Consider the following 23,334-nt stretch of genomic DNA (forward strand, 5'->3'; position numbering starts at 1 on the left):
AAAACGACTGAATGAAAAACGAAGCCTCCGGACCGTTTTTCCTCCCCCTTTACGCTTTCTGCTCGACAGAAAGAGACAGTCGGAGCGTCTTTGCAGTCAGATGACATCCGTGAGCTGGGACAACCTGGACATTGTCGCCGTGCGAGAGAGATGAATTATCTCCCCTTTGTCAAGCTGGAACGCCTCATCCAGGCTCTTCACCCGTCGCCCATGAACATTTAATTTGGCTCTATTAATTAGCCTATTCCTTTTCTCCCGAGCTGAATGTCCTGCCACAAAGACTTGGCCTTCTTGGCACCGACGCTTTAGAAATGATGGTGGGGCTGCAGACGTGTTTGACAACACTCCCTTCAGAGAGTTTGGAGGGGGGGGGAGTAACACGTTTTTTGTTGCCTGTTGCTGCACTGGCACTCCCACAGTGAGCTAAAGTTGTGTACACCATGCCCAGCTACTGTGTACACTATGCCCAACTACTGTGTACACTCTGCCCCCCTACTGTGTACAATATGCCCAGCTAGTGTGTACACTATGCCCAGCTGGTGTGTACACTATGCCCCCCTACTGTGTACACTATGCCCAGCTGGTGTGTACACTATGCCCCCCTACTGTGTACACTATGCCCAGCTGGTGTGTACAATATGCCCCCCTACTGTGTACACTATGCCCCCCTACTGTGTACACTCTGCCCAGCCACTGTGTACACTATGCCCCCCTACTGTGTACACTCTGCCCCCCTACTGTGTACACTATGCCCAGCCACTGTGTACACTATGCCCCCCTACTGTGTACACTATGCCCCCCTACTGTGTACACTATGCCCCCCTACTGTGTACACTATGCCCCCCTACTGTGTACACTCTGCCCAGCCACTGTGTACACTATGCCCCCCTACTGTGTACACTCTGCCCCCCTACTGTGTACACTATGCCCAGCTACTGTGTACACTATGCCCCCCTACTGTGTACACTATGCCCCCCTACTGTGTACACTATGCCCCCCTACTGTGTACACTATGCCCCCCTACTGTGTACACTCTGCCCAGCCACTGTGTACACTATGCCCCCCTACTGTGTACACTTTGCCTCCCTACTGTGTACACTATGCCCCCCTACTGTGTACACTATGCCCAGCCACTGTGTACACTATGCCCAGCCACTGTGTACAGTATGCCCAGCTACTGTGTACACTATGCCCAACTACTGTGTACACTATGCCCAGCTGGTGTGTACACTATGCCCCCCTACTGTGTACACTATGCCCAGCTGGTGTGTACAATATGCCCCCCTACTGTGTACACTATGCCCCCCTACTGTGTACACTCTGCCCAGCCACTGTGTACACTATGCCCCCCTACTGTGTACACTCTGCCCCCCTACTGTGTACACTATGCCCAGCCACTGTGTACACTATGCCCCCCTACTGTGTACACTATGCCCCCCTACTGTGTACACTATGCCCCCCTACTGTGTACACTATGCCCCCCTACTGTGTACACTCTGCCCAGCCACTGTGTACACTATGCCCCCCTACTGTGTACACTCTGCCCCCCTACTGTGTACACTATGCCCAGCTACTGTGTACACTATGCCCCCCTACTGTGTACACTATGCCCCCCTACTGTGTACACTATGCCCCCCTACTGTGTACACTATGCCCCCCTACTGTGTACACTCTGCCCAGCCACTGTGTACACTATGCCCCCCTACTGTGTACACTTTGCCTCCCTACTGTGTACACTATGCCCCCCTACTGTGTACACTATGCCCAGCCACTGTGTACACTATGCCCAGCCACTGTGTACAGTATGCCCAGCTACTGTGTACACTATGCCCAACTACTGTGTACAGTATGCCCAGCTACTGTGTACACTATGCCCAACTACTGTGTACACTATGCCCAACTACTGTGTACACTATGCCCAGCTAGTGTGTACACTATGCCCAGCCACTGTGTACACTATGCCCAGCTACTGTGTACACTATGCCCAGCCAGTGTGTACACTATGCCCAGCTAGTGTGTACACTATGCCCAGCTAGTGTGTACACTATGCCCCCCTACTGTGTACACTATGCCCAGCTAGTGTGTACACTATGCCCAGCCAGTGTGTACACTATGCCCAGCCAGTGTGTACACTATGCCCCCCTACTGTGTACACTATGCCCCCCTACTGTGTACACTATGCCCAGCTAGTGTGTACACTATGCCCCCCTACTGTGTACACTATGCCCTCCTACTGTGTACACTATGCCCCCCTACTGTGTACAGTATGCCCAGCTAGTGTGTACACTATGCCCAGCCAGTGTGTACACTATGCCCAGCCAGTGTGTACACTATGCCCCCCTACTGTGTACACTATGCCCCCCTACTGTGTACACTATGCCCAGCTAGTGTGTACACTATGCCCCCCTACTGTGTACACTATGCCCAGCTAGTGTGTACACTATGCCCAGCCAGTGTGTACACTATGCCCAGCTACTTTACAGTTGCAGCACTGCCAGATTCGTTTCTGCAACAGGTGAGATGCAAGAGACTGCTCCTTTCACAGACGTTTGATTAAGGAAACCTACGTGTTACCACCCCCTCAATTCAACCCCCACCCCCCACTCCTCCTTGTTTTATGCCCCCCCCCACACCCACCCACTTACCCACCCCCATTCTATGCAGAACGAATGCCACAGATGTTGTTGGACAAGACAGTAACCCTCGGTCCCCCTTCCCCACACTCATTGCCCAGCATGGGGTCTGAACTTGTTTTTTAATCATTGTTTCCCCCCCCAACTTTTCCCTCCTCAGAGGGAGGGAAAAAAAAAACGACCAGAAGAGGAGGGAGACTGGGACCCCAAGAGAAGCCACATTAAAGAGGCAGGGAAGAGGAGCACAAATGCTTGTTAAACAATTATAAGTAGGGTTAAAAAAAAATCTCTAAAAAAAGAAAGAAAGAGTGCAGGAGTGTAGGAAGGCACTAGCGCTGTCTGGACAATAAGTGGTGTGGATGTGGAGGATGCGGAAGTGTGCGTTCGTGGGTTCAGAGTTTCCCGGGAGCGTGGATGGCTCGCTTGTGCCGGGGGTGCTGGTGTAGCTGTGCTGCATGCAGGAGGTGCGTGCAGCAGCTGTGAGGATGTGGGTCGGCGCGTGGCTGCTCTGGGCGTGCTGGCTCGCCACCTGGGCAGAGCGCTCCCAGCTGTGCGGCGGACAGCACATCTGTCAGACGGAGCCGCAGCCGGACAAGGGGTCAAAGGCGCGGGTCAAAGATCGCGTTTGTTGTGGTTGGGACCACCGCCGCTCGCCTCACCAGAGCAGGCCACACCGGAGAAAAGGTAAACTCTAAACTTACTGCTTACTCCATGCACCTTCGAGTCACCTTGACCTGTTGCAAAGGGGCTTTTTTTAAAAAAAAAAAAAAACATTTTTTTTATGCATTTAAGTTGTTGGAATATTTTGCAGTGTTTAGTACTACCGACTTTTAAAGCACTTCATTATAAAACTACAGCTCAGAAATCTTAACCACAATATGAAATACATGCTGCTATAACTTTGGTTTATATTGTGTACTCACAAAATGATTAAATTTAACATGCATGAATTTTATTGATGATTTATTGATTTATTGATCGATTGACCCCTAACAGCAGCAGCCACAAGTAGCAGCAGCAGCGGTAGTAGTGGATGCATGAACTTTGTTATTCTGAAGTGTTTGGTATACATTTGAATGTTAGAAATTCTTTGGTGATGGAAGCGTTGATCCTCCATAGCATCGTTCCATTACAGGGCAGTTATTGAATAAAAATCATGAACAGTTATGCAATCTTTGACTGGTTTCTACTGTGGTGGCCAGTGATACAGAGAAATTGCAACAACAAGAAAAAGTCAATGAGACGAGGATCCTTCAAAATAAGACTTTTATTGACGTATCAACAAAGTCTGAGTCAGGTCTGCAGACTGGCTGAAAATCAGACAGAAGCCTCCCTGTCTCTTTCTACCATTTACAAATCTAGTAAACAGTCTACTTGTGTCAGTCAATGTCCTGCTGTTAATCCGGGACCTCGCTGATCAGGACATGTTGGTGGATCAGGACATGTTGGTGGAGCAGGACATGTTGGTGGAGCAGGAGCCTCTCTATCAACACAGGGATGGCGTTAGGATGTCTTCAGTCGTCGCCCTCTGACAGTCTAATGGTTGTCTTGATGTGCTGCTACTGTTGTCTGCATCGTAATGGTTACCCTTACATGATGCAATGTCACTTATCCTACTTTTGGGCATAAACAAGTTTATCTTCTACTATCGTTCTGTCCTGGTTATATGGCCTTGTGCTACTTGTCACAATTGCTTGTCACTCTAATCACATGAAATGACAGATACCCACATTTGCCCTTACGTACTACCGTACTACTGGCACATATACATGTTGTGCAAAAACTGTGTCAGGATATACAAAATACTACCAGTGTACACCAAGTACACAAAGTATCTAGAGGCTTTAATTCATGTGGACTGTCGATGGTTTATGTATCAGTACACGATTCCTCCTCAAAACCGGCTCTAAAATATACTTGGGATTTAGTCTCGAGCCACTGGTGAGCACATTCCTCACCATCGCCGATACGCTCATTCATTTTCTAATTCCACTCCTCCTCCCCGGTCGTCCACAAAACTTTCTCTGACCTTTAGACCGCGGCGTGAAAGAGGTTCAGTCGCTCGGCACCACCCAGCCCACAAACATTCCCATGGGTTGTGTTTACCAGGGACTCATCCTTCATCCTCTGGAAACCTTTTGTTGCCGGCTGAAAGCTGGCCGATGCCGGGGCCATCCAGCCCCGGCTGCTGGATCAATATAAGCATCCATCACCAGGCCCGAGTCCTTTCTGGGCTCCACAATGAGCAGTTCACAGAACAATACTTTATTTATGAGCGCCATTGGGAGGAATGAACTAGTGGAAGTTCACTTTTCTCTTGCTTTGCCATCGATCACGGTCAAGTGGGTTAAGTAACTGAGTATTAGGCGGCTGAAATGTTTTGTTTTTCTGTATCCCTCAAGCCCACTATATATCCACTGTTTTTGAACGCATACATATATTGTGGACTAAAACGGAAATGGGGCTAGGGCACACTTTGGGCTACTTACAGGCTCTTTCCCAGATAGCATCCGGATGTGGGCCACTTCAGGCAGTGATGCGGCACTGGTGGTCTTCTTCTGGCCCTGACAAAATGGATGTGAGCCTGAAGTGGCCCACATGTATAACAGCAAATATGGCCCACATATGCCAAATCACATGTGGGTCTTTTTTGCCAAAGATGTGGTGCTCTGGGCAACATGTGGTCTGGATGTGACCCTGAAGGGGCCCGTGTGGTAAATGGTGAATACGGCCCAAATATCACAGAACAAATATGGCCACCTTTGGCAACTATGTGGCACATGCGGCATTGCTATGGCTTGGTTCTGGCCCAGATCAGGCAAACAGGAGCGGACCGCCCAAGTGCCATCATTCCACGCGGTATGTGGGCCGGATGAAGTGTCGGGTGCGGGACGGGTCCGGGCCACAGCAGTTTTGTTGTCTGGGTTGCCTTTTTTGAGTATCTAGATGATCCGTTGAGATTCCGTCTGCAAGTTTACAGAAAAACACCCTAAACCAAGTTACTTCCTGACGAGGTGGTAAGAGTGGAGGGTTGGAATTGATGTAAACAGACCAACAGAGTACAACATAACCGGATTGATTTTTGAAAAGGCCGTCTCGAGGTGTTTTCGTATGAGCCTATCAGGCGGTGCATATTCCATGCGAGCTGTCTGCTGGACGGTAAGCACGAGTCCACAAATCCGTCTGTTGCACGCTCACTAAGAATTCAAAATACTTGCTGAGACGACGAGGCAAAGAGATATCATTTCCTGCTATTGTTTGGAGCGTAGGAGACTGAACTTCAAGTCTCCTTGCAGTGCTGAGGGAAAAAAAGGTGCTGCCACAAACTGTCGACAAAACAGCTAGAAGAATGATGGAGAGCCACACATGTAAAGACAGCGCAGAAATGGTTTCGGCACACCCACCCACTTCAAGCCATTTGTGTCTAAATGCAAATTGATAAAACGCAGCCACTTGTGCATGGGAGGGGTGCATACCGCAATTTATCAGCACGCAGCTCTGACTGAATGCTGATAGAAGGAAACAAAGATGTGACACAGCTCAGTAGGCACGTGTAGTTGAGACATTTAGCCCACCAATCTTCCTACACATCGGTCCCTCCACTGGGTATGTGCTGGAAAGTAAAGGCAGATCCATTTTTAGGCACTCTTGCCGTTATTAGGAGGTTATTAAACAATATAATGATGCAACTAATAAACATTTAAAATTGCCTCCTCCTCCGCTCTCACATCTGTTCTTTTTTCTTTTCCCGCCAGGCCATTCCCCCTCGTGATGCAGGTTTTATATTGGTGACTCGACTGACCTCTGCAATAGACGTTAAAACTCGTTTTGAATCATCTAAGTTTGATTTATCAATGCAGTGATGGTGGTAAGCATCCCCTGCAGAACTTCTTCATATGCTCATATCAAAGTATCCTCTAGGATCTAGAAGTGTAGGCCTGACAAAGTTATAGTTTTCGGTCGATATTGTATTTACACATACATTTATACAAAATATTATGCAAAATCCTCTTGATATGTCACGCGCGCGCGCGCGCGCGCACACACACACACACACACACACACACACACACACAATGACTGTGTACCTCCTGCCTGTTTATAGCTCATAGCTGCCTACAGCGCAACAGGTGGCTGGCTAGTGTGGATGTTGGGTGTAGCTGTTGAACCACACGTCATCCTCACATTTTGCATTTCCTGCTGCAGAGTAGCCACAGTAGTCATTTCCACTAACTAGCCCCTCCTCACTCGACATGAGCTAAAAGTATCACTGACCGGAGGTGACAATGCCTTTTCCCGGGGTCTTGTACTCAGCGGAGCAGGGGCTGAGGGTAATGGGTGGAGGTGAGAGGAGGGGTGGAGACAGATTCATAATTTTGTTTCAGTCTAAACCCCTCGTTTGCCTGTCTATTGGTGACAGCAACCTCATATTGTACACCTATCACATTACATTACGTTTAGCAGCTAGCGGAAAAAGTGCTACTTTGTTGCCACCTAGTGGAGTAATGATGGCAAAGCAAAACATTTTTTTTACATTTTTTGATTTTAGGTATTTCAAGAACACCCATTTAGTGCATAACATAAACATTTTGAATAGATAGATAGATAGATAGATAGATAGATAGATAGATAGATAGATAGATAGACTGATTGATGGTTTGATTGATTGATTGATTGATTGATTGATTGATTGATTGATTGATTGACCCTTGGGACGGGAAATGGTTCTAAACTTTATACGCAGTAATGAACATATAGTAAAACATGGCTTTAACTTCTGGCAAGGGCGTCGAAACCAGGGGGACGGAGGGGATAAGTCCCCCTCAATGTGTGTGTGTGTGTGTGAGGGGGGCGAAAAAGCCCCCCCCCCCAATAAATAAGAACATCCATCCATCCATTATCTGAACCGCTTGTGCTGGCCTCGGGGTCTGGCCTGTCCCAGCAGTGTGTGCGTCGGCCCTGTGACGGCCTGGCGGCCTGTCCAGGGTGTCTGCCCGCCTGCCTCCCAAACAAGAACATCCACGACTAGATGTATGAATAAAAATATTGTAGCGAATTCGGGGGACAACGCAACCACAGGAAGTGCCGAGGTCGGGACGCGAACCCGTATCGCCCGCACCACAGAAGACGTCGCTAACCGCTAGACTAAAAGGTCAGATTCGCCAGCCAGCGGCCAGCGTGTCTTCTTATCCATGCACGTTACAATATATAATATTGCATATATACTTCCTGTATGTGCCAGCGTTCATGTCATTCCCCTCCCACAATATGTAAAAGTATTAGTAACAACAACAACAACCCCCCCCCCATGTGTTTGGTGCTGGCGGCGGCCCGCTGACACGTGACTGCGGTGATGTGGCAGTGGCGCTCACGCCTTGTTTTGTTTTTTTCAGACCCGCATTCCGGGAACTCTGCCTCTGATTGGCTAGTACCCGTTGCCTCCGTTGATTAGGTTGGTCGAGGTTAGGGATAGGGTTAGCCAATCAGAGATAGAGTTAGGGGCGGGTCTTCCGGGAATCCCGGCGGGAAAGGTAATGACGCGGCGCTCTCGACTCTCCAAGGCCGCAGCGACGAGTCCTGCTCTGTTCCCCATCGCCCGCAGGTTTGTAATCTCCCTCCCGGACAAAGTGTGCTTACCCATTTAGAAGATAAACGCGTCGTTGTGACCAAACCTGCGGATGAAACATACGTATTTAATTAAGTACATGTGTTTTTGCTAGCTCCCGTCAATGCTAGCCAGTGAGCGGGAAGGCTGTGGTAACGCTACGTTCAGACCAAAGGCGGCGCGAAACTTTAGGGCGGCGCGAATGCGTGCAAAGCCAACGGGTGGAGGCGAATGGGCGGGAATAGTTCGCGGCGAAATGACGGGCGGCGCGAATTTGGGCGAATCGAGCGACGAACGCGCCTTCGCGGGAGTTCAAAAATGTCCGATTCGGGCGAAGATTGCGCCAGGCGACAGCCAATCACCTTCAAGTAGGGTTAGGACCCGTCCTCGTGTTGGGAGATAAGACACGCCCCCTACCCGGAATCCCGGTGAAGTTAGCCAAGCTGGGCACGTCTCCGATTTATGCTAGTGTAAACTACGAATAAGACCCGTTAGCCCCTAGCTAGCGGGTCTTATTAGTAGTTAGCCCCTAGCTAACGGGTCTTATTAGTAGTTAGTCGCTAGCTAGCGGGTCTGACCCTTTAGCCGAGCGGCTAGTAACGTCGCCTTGTGGTGCAGTACACCCCGTATCGAATCCCGCACCGGGCAACAAAATAACCGGTTGCACTATGAACCCAAACCGAACGCTGACGCCGGTTTGGGCGGCGCAGGTTGATATAAAGCAGAGCCACCGCAGCTGATCTCTGTCGCTCATCCATGATGATCACAAGTAGACACAAACTGCTGGTGTGTGGTATTTGTTGTGTGCGGTCTAGCAAACTTGCTAGCAGCGTCGGTGTAAGTAGACTGCTTGTTGTGACGTCAACACAGCGAATTCGCGTTCTGTTCGAACACACCTGGCGGCCAAACTCTGGCGAACAAAGCGGCGCCAACTCTCTCGCCGCCTTTGGTCTGAACGTAGCATAACGGTTATAACGCTGATAGGAGCGGCTCACAGCGAGCTTATCGTGGATACTGTGTTCTATACAGCGTGTACATTGGTTTCAGAGTACTGTGTTGTGCTAGTGTGGTAACTTCATAGTGCGTCGCTAAGCTGGTGGGTAACCTTGCTAGCTAGCTTAGCTCAGTATGAGGAATGAGAACGTTGCATGCGGTACAGCGGCTGGACCTTGCCAGGCTGTGCAGCATTGACGGTGTGCAGCATTACAGGTAGGGGGCAACACGTGTTGGGTTGCCTGTTGCTTTCTTGTGCTGTTGTCCACTCTTTGTTATCAGTACAGGGAGGCCTTATCATATGGCCATGACACATGTTTCTCTTTGCTGACAACTCTTGTACAGTGGCAGTTTAAAACCGGTTTTGGTTTTTTATTATTATTTCTGGGGGAGCGTGCCCCGGACCCCCCTACAGGGTTTGTGCCCCCCCCCAACATAAAGCGGTCTCCTACGCCCTTGACTTCTGGTCGACGGGTTTGTCTCATATGCTGTATGTTTCTGTGTACTAATACTTAAAAAACTACAATCGCGCGAAAGAGCCATAATGTGACTAGACACAGGCACACGTTACTACAGGCGTGAAGCTGGAACAGTACGATGAGCCCCGCTTCGGAGCCAGGCTTGCCTGTATGTGAAGGTTTTAGGGGGGTGGGGAGGTCTATGGGGGGGGGTGTCTGTGTAGAACTGACTTTAGCGGACCGCCTCGCACGACGAGTTCCCCTCACGCGGATGTGGAGCAGGCGGAGAAGCCCGAACTGAACCTGCGCGCGGTCGTCTCGTGGTTGCGTATTGCTTAAATTCTGTTCGGCAGAAACCGGAACTTATACGTCGTGCACGTGACATTATTTGCTGTAGCGTCAAAAAAAAAAGTGAAGAAGAAAAGTGCCCTGTAAACTTGAGTTACCATGCGCAAGCTGCTATAACCGGTCATAAGCTGGTCGCTGAGGGTATGGCCGTGCCCAGAGGGGACTTCGTGAGGGTTTTGTCCGCGTTGGGGATCATCCTTGGTGACTTGGCAGGTGAGTGCTTCAGATCATTATAAGCATGCCTAAAACGTTTCCCTTGTGGTCGCGTTTGTATTACAAACAGCCCCCCCCCCCACTGTAAGCCAATAGGTCACACCTGTTAACCCCCAGAGGTACTGAATGTTGATTAAGAGTACTTGTGCGTCAAACCAAAGAAACAGACTTATTCTGGGGGTTTGCCTGCTCCTAGCCTATCACCACCTCACCGTCCTGACAGGTCTGCAAATGATGGGCCTTTTTCCACATCTTCTGAACGGTACTTTATGTCTAGAAAACCCCAATGCTTACTGTACCGTAGGACAGCTCCGTACCATCTCACCCGGGGTTAAAACTCAGCAATCTGTGCTACCTGAGCTGCTCCATCTACATGTGTGGATAGATCACCAGCTGGCTGGGTGTTTAATTCCAGCTCAGCCGCTAGAAAGAACACCTGCACACACGTACAGCCCTGCAATATTCCTCACCAATAATTTACTAACAACAGCAATGGAAATGTGAAAGATGATTATTCTATACATCAGACACGGGCAACCGTGTGCCGTGGACCACTTAGGTTATACAGGGTTTCCTTCCAGCCAATCACTAAACCACCCTCAAGCAAAGAAGAGAGGCTATTCAATGAAACTGACTGGTGTATTAACGACTGGTTGCGAGAAAAACATGCATACTCTTGGCTTTCCATGGAAGGTGACTGCCTCCCATGTGTCTGTTATACATTGGTTGTGTTCAAATACCCGTACTAATACCCTTCACTTCTACTATAGTATAGGATAGTTTAATACAGTCATGTTGCATTACTAAAGGTGTTTTGATGGAATAGAAAATACTAAACCGTATGTAGTACTGTTAGTATGCAAATATATTCTATTTGTATTGCGTAGTGGAGTATTCAGGCTCAGCCATTGATTGACCCGTCTAATAAAGGTATTGAGAGGGCCATTAGAGGGGAGGTGCCTCCATTTAGCATCAAAATGACAGCCTTGCTGTAAATATCCGGTTGAGCTGTGTGAGGAGAGCCCGTATCATCCATGGTACTGCCATCAATAGGAGGAAAATTAGGGCTAATTATTTGACATTTTTCCATCTTCAAAGAGGACAGTGGTATGTGTAATTAGGCCTGGATAATTGATTTTGATAAATGATTTTCAGGTTACACGAGATAGCAGACAAACCAGGAATGTCTCAATATCATCAAGCACTCCAGAAATTATTTCTCACTCTTTTGTCTTCTTTATTTATCTGAAGGGCGGCACGGTGGCACAGTGGTTAGCACGGTCGCCTCACAGCAAGAAGGTCCTGGGTTCGAGCCCCGAGGTACTCCAACCTCGGGGGTCCTCCCAGGTCATCCTCTGTGTGGAGTTTGCATGTTCTCCCTGTGTCTGCGTGGGTTTCCTCCAGTTGCTCCGGTTTCCTCCCACAGTCCAAAGACATGTAGGTCAGGTGAATCGGCCGTACTACATTGTTCCTAGGTATGAATATGTGTGTGTGTGTGTGTGTATGTGGGCCCTGTGTGATGGCCTGGTGGCCTGTCCAGGGTGTCTCCCCGCCTGCCGCCCAATGACTGCTGGGATAGGCTCCAGCATCCCCACGACCCTGAGAGCAGGATAAGCGGTTCTGATAATGGATGGATGGATGGATATTCATCTGAATCGGGGATGTATTCAACAGGTGAATTGCATGAGGGCTCATTGCTGTCACCTGCAATCACTTCATCGGCCTATTTCATAGGAAGGGCAGATGGTTCTCTCATAGACCATTTACATGACATCACCACAGCGATCCATATTATAGATAGAGTTATATATATATATATATATGTTTATATGCAGTAGCTGTGATGTTACCACCCCTGAAATACATCAAATGACAGTTTAGGTGACTGTATGCTAACGTAAAACTTGGAAAAAATCAGATTTCTCTGCATAACTCAAGTACAGCTGCAGACACCAAAAAAAAAATCAACACACACTCAAGATCAAAATTAAAAGTTTACTTAATGCAAATTCGACCTGAGTGTAGTGTTGTGTGTGTGTGTGAATATTGTGTTTTATGTTTGCAGTTCGTGATGCTTTGTATGTCGAAGAATGTGCACATTATTTCTGAAATTCAGATTTTATGCTGTGGGCTCCTTGTCTTAGTAGTTATTCTTGTAGAGTACAAGTCAGGGTCCTGGGTGTCTCTGTGTGGAGTGGCGGCTCCTCAGCCAGCTCTTGTGGTTCAGGGTGGTGCCTCGGCTCATGAACTTATCACAAAGAATAAGGGATTGCCCTGGTGTCCTGGCAAAGTTCCCAACCTGGCTCTCTCCATCTGGTCACCTCATCACCTCCCATGTAATTGGCTCAATGATTCCTCCCTCTCCACTTCAAGCTGATGTGTGGTGAGCATTCTGGCACAAAATGGCTGCCGTGCATCATCCAGGTGGTGCTACACATTGATGGTGGTTGAGGCGAGTTTCCCCCCTTCACTGTGAAGCGCTTTGGGGTTCTAGAAAAGTGCTATATAAATGTAATGATTATTGTTATGATAGGTCTTTTCAAACTTGGTGAGTGACGATCTTTCTAAACTATTACTAAAGGCATTAAATGTGTGGCTTGTCAACATTTGGACAGTGACACACCGCACATGGACATGTTGATTGGAGTATTTTGAGTTACACAGTTTAATTCTTTTGGGGAAACTAAACAGACGCTGACCAAGAGGATGGCACAACACAGGACAGCTAACACGTCAGGCCAGGACACAGAATAGAGATCTCTATTCTGTGGGCCAGGATTCCACAGTCTATACCTTCTACAGGCCAGTGGCCACTCTTTCAAGGATGAGGATGTGCACATCCTTGATAGGGAGGAACACTGGTTTGAACGGGGAGCCAAAGAGGCCATCTATGTGACGAGGGAATGACCATCCCTGAACCGAGGGGGGGGCTAAGAGTACCTCTGTCGCCATTTTACAATGCTGCGATTGCAGCTATTCCCAAATCCTCTGTGAATAGTACACATGGCCATTGTAACTCTAGTTAATGGTCATGGCAATTTGCATATGAAACTGATCGTTGGTTTGGGTCGTTATGCCACTGTATTGTTTATAAGGGTGGGGACACCTGCAGTCAGCTGAGACTGAAGAGGTCACTTGGATGAGTGATAAAATATTTCTGTCAATGAATTTTGTGGGGCAGCACGGTGGCGCAGTGGTTAGTGCGGTTGCCTCACAGCAAGAAGGTCCCGGGTTCGAGCCCCGGGGTTGTCCAACCTTGGGGGTCGTCCTCTTTGTGGAGTTTGCATGTTGTCCCCGTGTCTGTGTGGGTTTCCTCCAGTTGCTCCAGTTTCCTCCAACAGTCCAAAGACATGTAGGTCAGGTGAATCAGCCATACTAAATTGTGGGTGGGTGTGTGGGGGGTGGGCTGGGCCGGGCCAGCCAGGCCTGCCGGCCCTTTGATGGTCTGGCGGCCTGTCCACGGTGTCTCTCCGCCTGCCACCCAGTGACTGCTGGGATAGGCTCCAGCATCCCCGCGACCCTGAGAGAGCAGGATAGGCGGCTTGGATAATGGATGGATGGATGGATACATTTTGTGTCCAGATAATCAGATTCACCCTTCTGTGAATTCTTTTACTACTTTCATATGAAGAAAACGCAGCGACGGTGAGGTTAAAGCACCCAGTATTATCTTTCACTGCAGAGTTGTTCCATGCATGGTGAATGAACAGCGAACAGAATTCCGTTCTTCTGCGCTCCCCACATCAGTATTATGTTGAAGATTGTATTCAGTGAGAAGGTTCATTTTCATGAGCGGTTAATATTTTTCACAGTGAGGGGAAAGACAGTTGCCGAAGAAGTAATTAAATCAGTGTTAAGCTATGTTATTTGTGTGACGCTAGATTTCATTTAATGTCAAGCCCTGAGACTTTAAGACTAACGTGTGGCGGTCCCAGTCTGCCTCACGTCGCATCTTTTGCAACGTGGCTATTGCACGTCTATTCTGAATCGATATATTTGTGACGACCACAGATAACTAGACTCACAAGCCCTTAACTAAAGGGGTCGGACCCTTTAGTTGACTTGTTAACGTAGTCCCCCATGGTGCGGAAGACCCGGGTTCGCGTCCTGGCTGCGGCGGATTCCTGGCTGCCCCCCGAATTCGCTACATTGTGTCAGAAGTGGGACGGTGAGACCGTGAGGCCATCGGAAGTGCGTTGCCCCCAGAGGCATGAGGGAGCTGGTATGCTGAAGCACAGGGATGCGCTTCCCGAAGGAGGGGGGTAGTGTAACGACCACGACCATGAGAGAGTGTGTGTGTTTGGTTGAGAGCAGTCCCTGAAATTAACCTGATCTGCCCAGTCCCGTTTGGCGTGTTGATATCTCTTATGCTAGTAGCACAAGAGATGGAATGTAGCATTATGCTACATCTCTTATGCTACTAGCATAAGAGATGATCTGAAATTTAACAGTTTTTTTTTTCCAATTGTTGTAAGACTTTGGCTCACATAGTCCTCCCAAGGTCAACAAAACTGCAGTGAGAGCTGCTGAAGAGACTCTGGAGTGTCTGGATTCTTGAGGGGAAAACTGTCTCTTTTGACGGTCCCTGTTCAGAAATTATTCTTTCAGCCACCTCAGATAATAATGCCAGTGGCTATTGCTGGTCATGGGAATGTGCTTTGCATAAACAACGGGCTTGTGTAAACCACCAGCATATAAAAACAAGAGGTTTTAGGCAAATTGTCATTTTCAAAGCGACAACCTTGAAGTCAGCTTTGGTCACATTCCTCATCAGGAGTCTCTTTTGTTTCGATCCGGATGTTGTGTAGATGTGGGAATTACAATCTGCCTTTGTTAGTCATGATGTCCCTGAGACTCACTCAAGCTTCCTCTCCTGGACAGGAAGCTGATCATAGTCCCCCCCCCCCCATTTCCTTGAGTGTGGTCATCCAGCACAATGGGAAAGTCAAACAATAGCATTCCAGCATTGGCTGCAAATAGACGTTGTTTTGTATGGCACGGCTTAATGCAGTTCGTTGTGAGTGTTGTTACCGAGCTCTTTAGAGAGTTAAACGGTTCGGTTGCAAACAAGACCACATTCTTCCAAATGCAGACATGAAGAGGTAGCTTTCAGGGGGCATCACTGATTCTCTGGTGTTTTCCATGCATTTGTAACAAACACTGATATATGGCTGGGCGATATGGACAAACTCAGGGATTGGGAACATTTATTTGTCATTTCAATCCATGCACCTGCGCACATGAAATGAAACGAAATATGGTTTCCCCCAGCCCACAGCAGTGCAACACAAAGACAAAAACTCATATCCAAACTACAAGAACACACATATCCAACATATCCAGAAAAAAAAAATCACTGTCCAAGAGAGCGAACACCAGCCAGGATGACTGTTGGAACTGCCGGTCTGCATGGGCTAGCAGTTAGCTCAGCCTGCCCTGCTTCCGCGTCCTGTCAGACCGCCTTCAGTGTTTCCTCCTCGGGCACAGCTCCAGGCAGGGCCGTGGTCCCTGGGCCTGCCGGACGCAGCAGACCAGGTTCCCCCAGCCGATCCAGCACCAGTTCTCCCACCAGACACCTTCGACCCACCTCCCCGCACTCCACACGACGACGCCAAAAACACAGTCAATGCTAGGCGAGGCTGCCGCCAGATCGAAATCAAATATCACAATATTTTTGGACCAAATACGTCAATGTTGATATTGCAATGATATTGTGGGGCTGAATATTGGTGCTTTCACAAAACATTTACACAATCAGATTTTTTTATAACTAATCATCAGTAATGCTTATATAATATCAAAGTGGGTAAAAACAAACAATAGAACAGCTAGGACAGTGTGGTAAGTTCAGAAAATTACACCACTTTCCTGTAATGCAGCCTTTAAAACCAGGAAAAGACAACACTTATGCCATATTACAATATCCAAATTCCCACAAAAGATCTAGTCTCATATCACAATATCAATATAATATTGATATATTGCCCAGCCCTACTTTGATGCTTCTTCTCTATAATGTCCCATTTAGGGTCCAGAATACGTGCGGAAGAGGTTCCACCCCGCATCGTCCACCATCCCTCTGACGTGGTGGTGAAAATAGGCAGCCCGGCGACACTGTCCTGCCGGGCAGAGGGCAGACCCCAGCCAGCCATTGAGTGGTTGCGCAATGGCCAGGCCTTGGAGATGGACAAGTTTGACAGCCAATCACAGCCCATGGTTTTGCCAGACGGAAGCCTGTTCTTCCTGAGTGTGGCAGGGGGGAGGCGGGGTCAGTCGCATGAAGGTGTCTACACCTGCGTGGCGAAGAACATCGCAGGGAAGGCCACCAGTCGCAATGCATCATTGTATATTGCAGGTAAGGCTGGGGAAATGTGCGACAATTTGTCTGGGGAAATCTTGACAATGTTGATTTTGCATATTTCAACTGACTGAACTAAACACACACACACACACACACAATCCATAAGCTAATATCAAATGACTTGATGCTACAGTATTTACCCCAGGCTGACCAAATATACATGGGTTAGTTGATTTTAGGAAAATCATAAAACCCTCCAAACAACGTGGGTGGGGTAGGCAATTAGGCAATGTGCAAACCATATGGTGGCACGTGCGCACACACACACACACACACACGGGATGATGAAGATGTATGTGGTGACAGAGACAGAAGCATGTGGGCCCGGTGTCATTGTTTGCCTGAGGGGGAGGGGGTCAAATAGGGATGGTAGTTAACTTCTGACCCCTACTGTTTACTCACCAGGATCCCCATGAAGTGCTTCACAGGCAGCGGCTACTCTTTGTGTGACTACAGACCAAAGAGTCAGTAGCAGCAGACAGTGAGATTCTGTCCACAGTCAAGCATAAAAACACACATCTCTGTTGTTGCTTACTCTGTCCAAGCTACATGTTTTATTTTATTTTATTTTGCTTTTTTCCCCCTCTTTTTCTCCCCAACTGTAATTGGCCAATTACCTTATTTTCTGAGCTGTCATGGTCTCTGCTGCACCCCCTCTGCTGATCCAGGGAGGGCTGCAGACTACCACATGCCTCCTCCCGTACATGTGGAGTCGCCAGCCGCTTCTTTTCACCCGACAGTGAGGAGTTTCACCAGGGGGACATAGAGCGTGGGAGGATCATGCTATTCCCCCCAGCCCCCCCCCCCCGAACAGGCGCCCCAACCGACCAGAGGAGCCACTAGTGCAGCAACAAGGACACACACCCACATCCACCACCACACACCCCCACAGACACATTTGTGGGTGCCTTTCAGAGCACTCAAGCCAAGGACACCTTACAGAAGACGGTAAAAAACAAGCAGCACTGTGTCAGGCAGCATAAGATCAACACAAAGCAGGTAGACAATAAAAAGTTAATACAACAGATAAGTATAAAATCATCATCTGCACAAAACTCAGTGAGGCGTGGATCAGACTGAATATGCCAGTTTGAAAAGGTGCGTTTTGAGATGGGATGTGAAGATTGAAAGAGAGTCAGTGTTGTGAATGTCTTTTGGGAGAGAGTTCCATAGGCGGGGGGCAGAACGACTGAAGGCTCTAGACCCCATGGTAGTCAAGCTCTAGACCCCATGGTAGTCCAGTGGGCCTATGGTGTAGTGAGTTGGAGAGCAGAAGAAGATGTGAGAGTTCGGGAGGGCGTGTGGATATGAAGGAGTTCGGAAAGATATGAAGGAGCTGGGTTATTAAGGGCCTTAAAGGCGAGGAGCAGGATCTTGAAGTCAACACGGTATTTAACAGGGAGCCAATGGACATATTACCATTGTCATCAGTACTGAGACAAGTTATGAGTCAGCGTTGTGTCTCGTGCCATTCTCAAAATTCATGTATTAATATTGATGTAAAAATATTCTCAAATGAATGTAAATGTAGCAGTTAGTGAATGGTGTAGTTTTTGGACTCGGGAGTGAAAGTATTGAGTCGTGAATTTCATGATGGATAAAGAAGTTAATTGGCAGGTTGCTGTCTGCCTTTGTGACTGGTAATGAGTGCGTGTATTGATTGTTACTGTGTGTCAACAGTAGTGTTTAGACTGGAAAAACACCATTGGATGCAATCTGGTGTCTTTTTTGTTTTTTGCTTTAGCCTTGCTTTGTTCATGTTTTGTCTGGACTCTCAGGTGAACTTTTTCTTTCTTATTCTTTTTTTTTTTTTTTGGATAAATACGACAAGCATTCCTGTGTGCAGTTTTTGGACAATCAGGAATCGGGAACATTTATTTGTCATTTCATTCCATGCACCTGCGCACATGAAATGAAATGAAATATGGTTTCCCCCGGCCCACAGCAGTGCAACACAGACAAAAACACATCCAAACTACAAGAACACATATATCCAAACTACAGAAAAACTACAAAAATACATCCAAACTACAAGAACACATATATCCAAACTACAAAAATACATATCCAACACATCCAGTAAAAACAAAAAAAATTCCACTGTCCAGAGAATGAACGCCAGCCAGGATGACTGTTGGAACTGCTGGTCTGCATGAGCTAGCAGTTAGCTTAGCCTGCCCCGCTTCCGCATCCTGTCAGACTGCCCTCGGTGTGTCCTCCTCGAGCACAGCTCCAAGCAGGGCCGTGGTCCCTGGGCCCGCCGGATGCAGCAGACCAGGCTCCCCCAGCCAACCCAACACCAGCTCTCCCAGCCAGACACCTGGGATCTGCCACAAACTGCTATGAGAGCTGCTCATTAAAACTCACTCTGAATTTCATATTAACCGGATTCCCAAACTGAGTGAATAAAGCAAGCACTAGGTTACAAATCTTTGCTTTTTTTTTTTTTTTAGAAATGGGAAGATTTTTGCTTGAATGAATTGCTACTCAATGTATGTAAACCTAATACTGTACACAGTACGTGCTAACTAAATTAATGTGATATTGAGACTGACCCTCCCTCTTGTATGTTGTAGTGTTGCAGGAGGAGTTTATTGTGCAGCCCAGCGATGTGGAAGTGGCAGAAGGGGAGGTGGCCGTGTTGAACTGTGGCCCCCCAGTGGGACACCCAGAACCTAATGTGATATGGAGGAAGAACGGTGTGCCCATAAACATGACAGACCACCACTACACTGTAAGAGCTCTGACTGAAGATGCAGTTCTGCCATTTGTATGGACAGTTGTGAATGCACTAGTAAACTGCACAGTCTGGAGACGGAAGAAAAAAACGGATGTTCAGGGAACATCATTTGCACATCTAACTCTAGTTTCTCCTTGTGTTCTGTAGCAGGTGAGTGGCAAGCTTATCATTGCCCCTGCAGAGAAGAACCACTCCGGGGTGTATGTGTGTGTGGCTGCCAACACTGTCAGGATGAGGGAGAGCAGAGCGGCTCGATTGTCTGTGCTCGGTGAGACAACATTCCCACGTCACCTGTCGCTGATGACAGCATGTTTTTGCAAATATTTTTGCTGAATAGATGAAAACCCAATGGGTTGTCTTTTTCCAATACCAGGCTGGAGCACACAGAGTAGCATACTGTAAGCAATTAAGCAATTATAAATATTAAATTATCAATAATAAAATTATAGATATTATAAGCAATTAAAGTAGGGTTGAATGATACTGGAAAAACCCAACATTGTGATATTTTTATGTCTTTTGTGTATTCTTGCGATATGTTTGGCTATATTAATGAGTGAAATGGGGAATTACGTCATTACACCACATATATGCATATGATGAGGGGGAAATAAGGCAGTTCTTCAAGAAGTTATTCAATTAGACTAAATTATGTTGTTTGTTTTTTTTAGATGCGCTTGAATATTTTTCTCTGGGAGTAGTCATAAAAAGCACACCTTGTTAGAGTTTGACTTGTATCAAAGCATTCAGGGTTTTGTTCCAACATGGCTGACGGGCCCAGTTTGCCTTACACTGCATCCTTTGAGATGTGATCACTGCACCCGTCTGTACCGTGATGTTGATTCTGAAACAATGTCTTGGTCAACCCTAAATTAAAATGTAAGTTCATGCTTGTTTTAAGCTTATCGCTGCCTACTGTGCGATTTTGAAAAATGCCAGCAAGTGTGTGTGAAGAGCAGGGGGAGGGTGGGGGTGTGGTTTGGTGGGGCACGGTATCGGTCACAGGAGGAACATGCTGGAGACACGTGAAGTGCTTGTGGGCATGTGGTCATTATGTATGGCATTATACTATGGGTGGGAGGGTGTGCAGTGGTTAGTGCGGTCATGTCCTGGGTCCAAGCCCTGGGGTAGTCCAACCTTGGGGGGTCGTCCTGGGTTGCCCTCTGTGTGGAGTTTGCACGTTCTCCCCGTGTCTGAGTGGGTTTCCTCCGGGGGCTCTGGTTTCCTCCCGCAGTCCAAAGACATGTAGGTCAGGTGAATCGGCGGTACTAAATTGTCCCTAGGTGTGAATGTGTGTGTGTGTGTGTGTGTGGTGGGGGGGGGGGGGCTGTGATGGCCTGGCGGCCTGTCCAGGGTGTCTCCCTGCCTGCTGCCCAATGACTGCTGGGATAGGCTCCAGCATTCCCGTGACCCTGAGTAAGGATAAGAAGTGATTTGGATAATGGATGGACGGATTATGCGGTGGTAACCTATTGCAATATCTTAGTCCAGTTGTTCTTAGACACATCATCTCTAAGTGAACGCCTTCTGCTCATTTCAACCTTAAGATGGCATATTGAGACAGATTTTGTGAGGTGAATACTAGCACCAGCACATTTGTGTTCATCTGCTGACAATACGAATGGTATTAATGTCTCATAAGTGAATTACTCTGCAAAGAAATATTAACCTAAAAAAAGTGTGAAGTTACTCTTAAGGGTTGTAATAACTGTGTTAAAATAGAGTATTGTGTCAAAATAGAGTATGGAGATAAAGAGTAACTCAAGAAAGCATGCAGCACTATAAAACAATCTTGCAAACAGCTGCTGTAAATCACCAAGCGAGTACTGAATTCCTCTCCCCTCCTAATCCAGCTAAGCCAATCTTGGTGCTGACACCAGAGGATGTGTCAGTGAGGGCAGGAGGATCAGCCCAATTCAACTGCCAAGCCAGAGGAGAACCTCCACCCGCCTTGGTCTGGAGCAGGGAGCAGGGGCCGCTACCCAATGGAAGGTGCATCTTGGAGCTGATTAACCGTAGGAAAATGGAAAGAATACAGTCCAGACAAGATGTCTTTACTGTCTGAATAATATCCTAATATGCTGTGTGCCTATATTCATGATCAAAACTATTGGACCCCTAATGTCTTGATGCATGCCCCTAACATGTTTGGCCCCTTCATCTAAGACATTGAATCTGAAGACGTGTTGACTTGTTGATTTACATCTGTTGAAAGGGGTAAAGATACTGCATTTGTACAGCCTCTCCTAAACAAGGACATACAGTGTCAAAAGTGAAACACAGTACTCTCATCAAGTTCAAGCTACTAAAGACTTGGTGAATTTGTGTATAGTAGACGTGGGCCATGTGTCCACCAGAGACGTGTAACAAAGCACTTCCTGTACTGGGCCACGAGATTGCTATCATCAGAGGCAAACATAGTTTATGCTAAGCTTACATTTGCTAGCGATGTCTTCATGCAGCTTCAAAGCTGATCAAAATCCACCGTAACAGGGTGTCCAAGTGGCGTGGCGGTCTATTCCGTTGCCTACAAACACGGGGCTCGCCAGTTCGAATCCCCGTGTTGCTTGGTCAGGTGTCCCTACCGACACAATTGGCCGTGTTTGCGGGTGGGAAGCCAGATGTGGGTATCGTGTCCTGGTCGCTGCACTGGCGCCTCCTCTGGTCGGTCGGGGCGCCTGTTCAGAGGGGGAGGGGGAAGTGGGGGTAACAGCGTGATCCTCTCACGCGCTACGTCCCTCTGGTGAAACTCCTCACTGTCAGGTGAAAAGAAGCAGTTGGTGACTCCACATGTATGGGAGGAGGCATGTGGTAGTCTGCAGCCCTCCCCGGATCAGCAGAGGGGGTGGAGCAGCAACCGGGACAGCTTGGAAGAGTGCGGTGATTGGCCAGATACAATTGGAGAGAAAAAGGGGGGAAATTTTAAAGAATAAATTAAATTAAGAAAAAAAAATCCATCGTAACCTTGGACATTTTAACCTTGGCATCAGCAATGGACATAGAGACAATTATTTTACACCCATTTGCATTTCTACATCAAACTAAAACAGGATTGGATCTGAAATCTTTTTTTTTTTTTTTTGGCATAGCGATGGACTAGTGAAGAATTGGTGAGTGAGGAAGTGCATTTCTTTCCAGGTCCACGTGCTGCTTTGCATCTACAAAATCACTGATACTTAAGAGGCAGGGATCTCGACCAACACTTCTGTTAACAAGCAGAAAGCCTGCGGTGTCTTTCTTCAAAGCATTAAATCCTACTTCACAGTGTTTGGGAAGTTCAACTGCTGCTTTAAAGTCTCAGTACAGGTGTTCAGTGGAATACATAATGGGGGGGGGTCCATTTTTTCCTGCGTTGCTCTTGATTTATGACCATGGTTGTTATTCTGTGTCTTCTACGCTGGCACAGTTGTTAAACAGTAGAAATGTCACTACTTAAGGCCATGATGATCCTCCCTTTACATGATCCTATAAATACAAGACCTCTCATACCAAAAGCTATAAAGTTACCTCTTTAGAATTATATCTTTAATTGAAATAATAAAATGCCTGGGATTATTTTTCTAACAGAAAATCTAAAAGGCAGGTATTTAGAATTTTTATTCTGAGTCGTAAATCACACAGATTTGATACCAATGGCAGTAACATTTTATGGCAAAAAATTTTAGAGGTTAAGTAATGTTAGCGAATGAACACTTAATCTGTGTACACAGGTATCTTGTGAACCCTGACCAGAGTCTCCAGATCCACTATGTGACAGTCCAGGATGCAGGGGAGTATACCTGCACTGCCGTCAACGATGTAGGCGTGGTCACAGCCAGTGCCCAGCTGTTGGTTGAGGGTAAGACCATGTCTGTAGGGCGGAAAGGTTTCAACCAACTCTCCACTCTGATACTGATCATTCAGCAAAAATATAACATGGGCCACTGGTCGAAAACACTGAGAGTTAACGTCAGTTGTCAATACTAATCAACATGGCTGATCAA

General features: G+C 47.5%; 1 protein-coding gene across 1 annotated transcript in view; it reads left to right on the forward strand.

The window, feature by feature from the left end:
* The first annotated feature begins 9,931 nt into the window (after positions 1-9,931).
* Positions 9,932-23,334, forward strand: part of robo4 (roundabout, axon guidance receptor, homolog 4 (Drosophila)) — a 40,942-nt gene continuing 27,539 nt past the window's right edge. Inside the window, exons 1-6 of the mRNA XM_056285203.1 lie at positions 9,932-10,250; positions 16,279-16,605; positions 19,188-19,345; positions 19,499-19,619; positions 21,205-21,343; positions 23,062-23,189. Of these exons, the coding sequence (XP_056141178.1) occupies positions 10,181-10,250; positions 16,279-16,605; positions 19,188-19,345; positions 19,499-19,619; positions 21,205-21,343; positions 23,062-23,189 (943 nt within the window). The 5' untranslated portion in view covers positions 9,932-10,180. The remainder of the gene's footprint in view (positions 10,251-16,278; positions 16,606-19,187; positions 19,346-19,498; positions 19,620-21,204; positions 21,344-23,061; positions 23,190-23,334) is intronic.

Source organism: Lampris incognitus, chromosome 8 (genome assembly GCF_029633865.1).
Source record: "Lampris incognitus isolate fLamInc1 chromosome 8, fLamInc1.hap2, whole genome shotgun sequence".
Classification (NCBI taxonomy): Eukaryota; Metazoa; Chordata; class Actinopteri; order Lampriformes; family Lampridae; genus Lampris; species Lampris incognitus.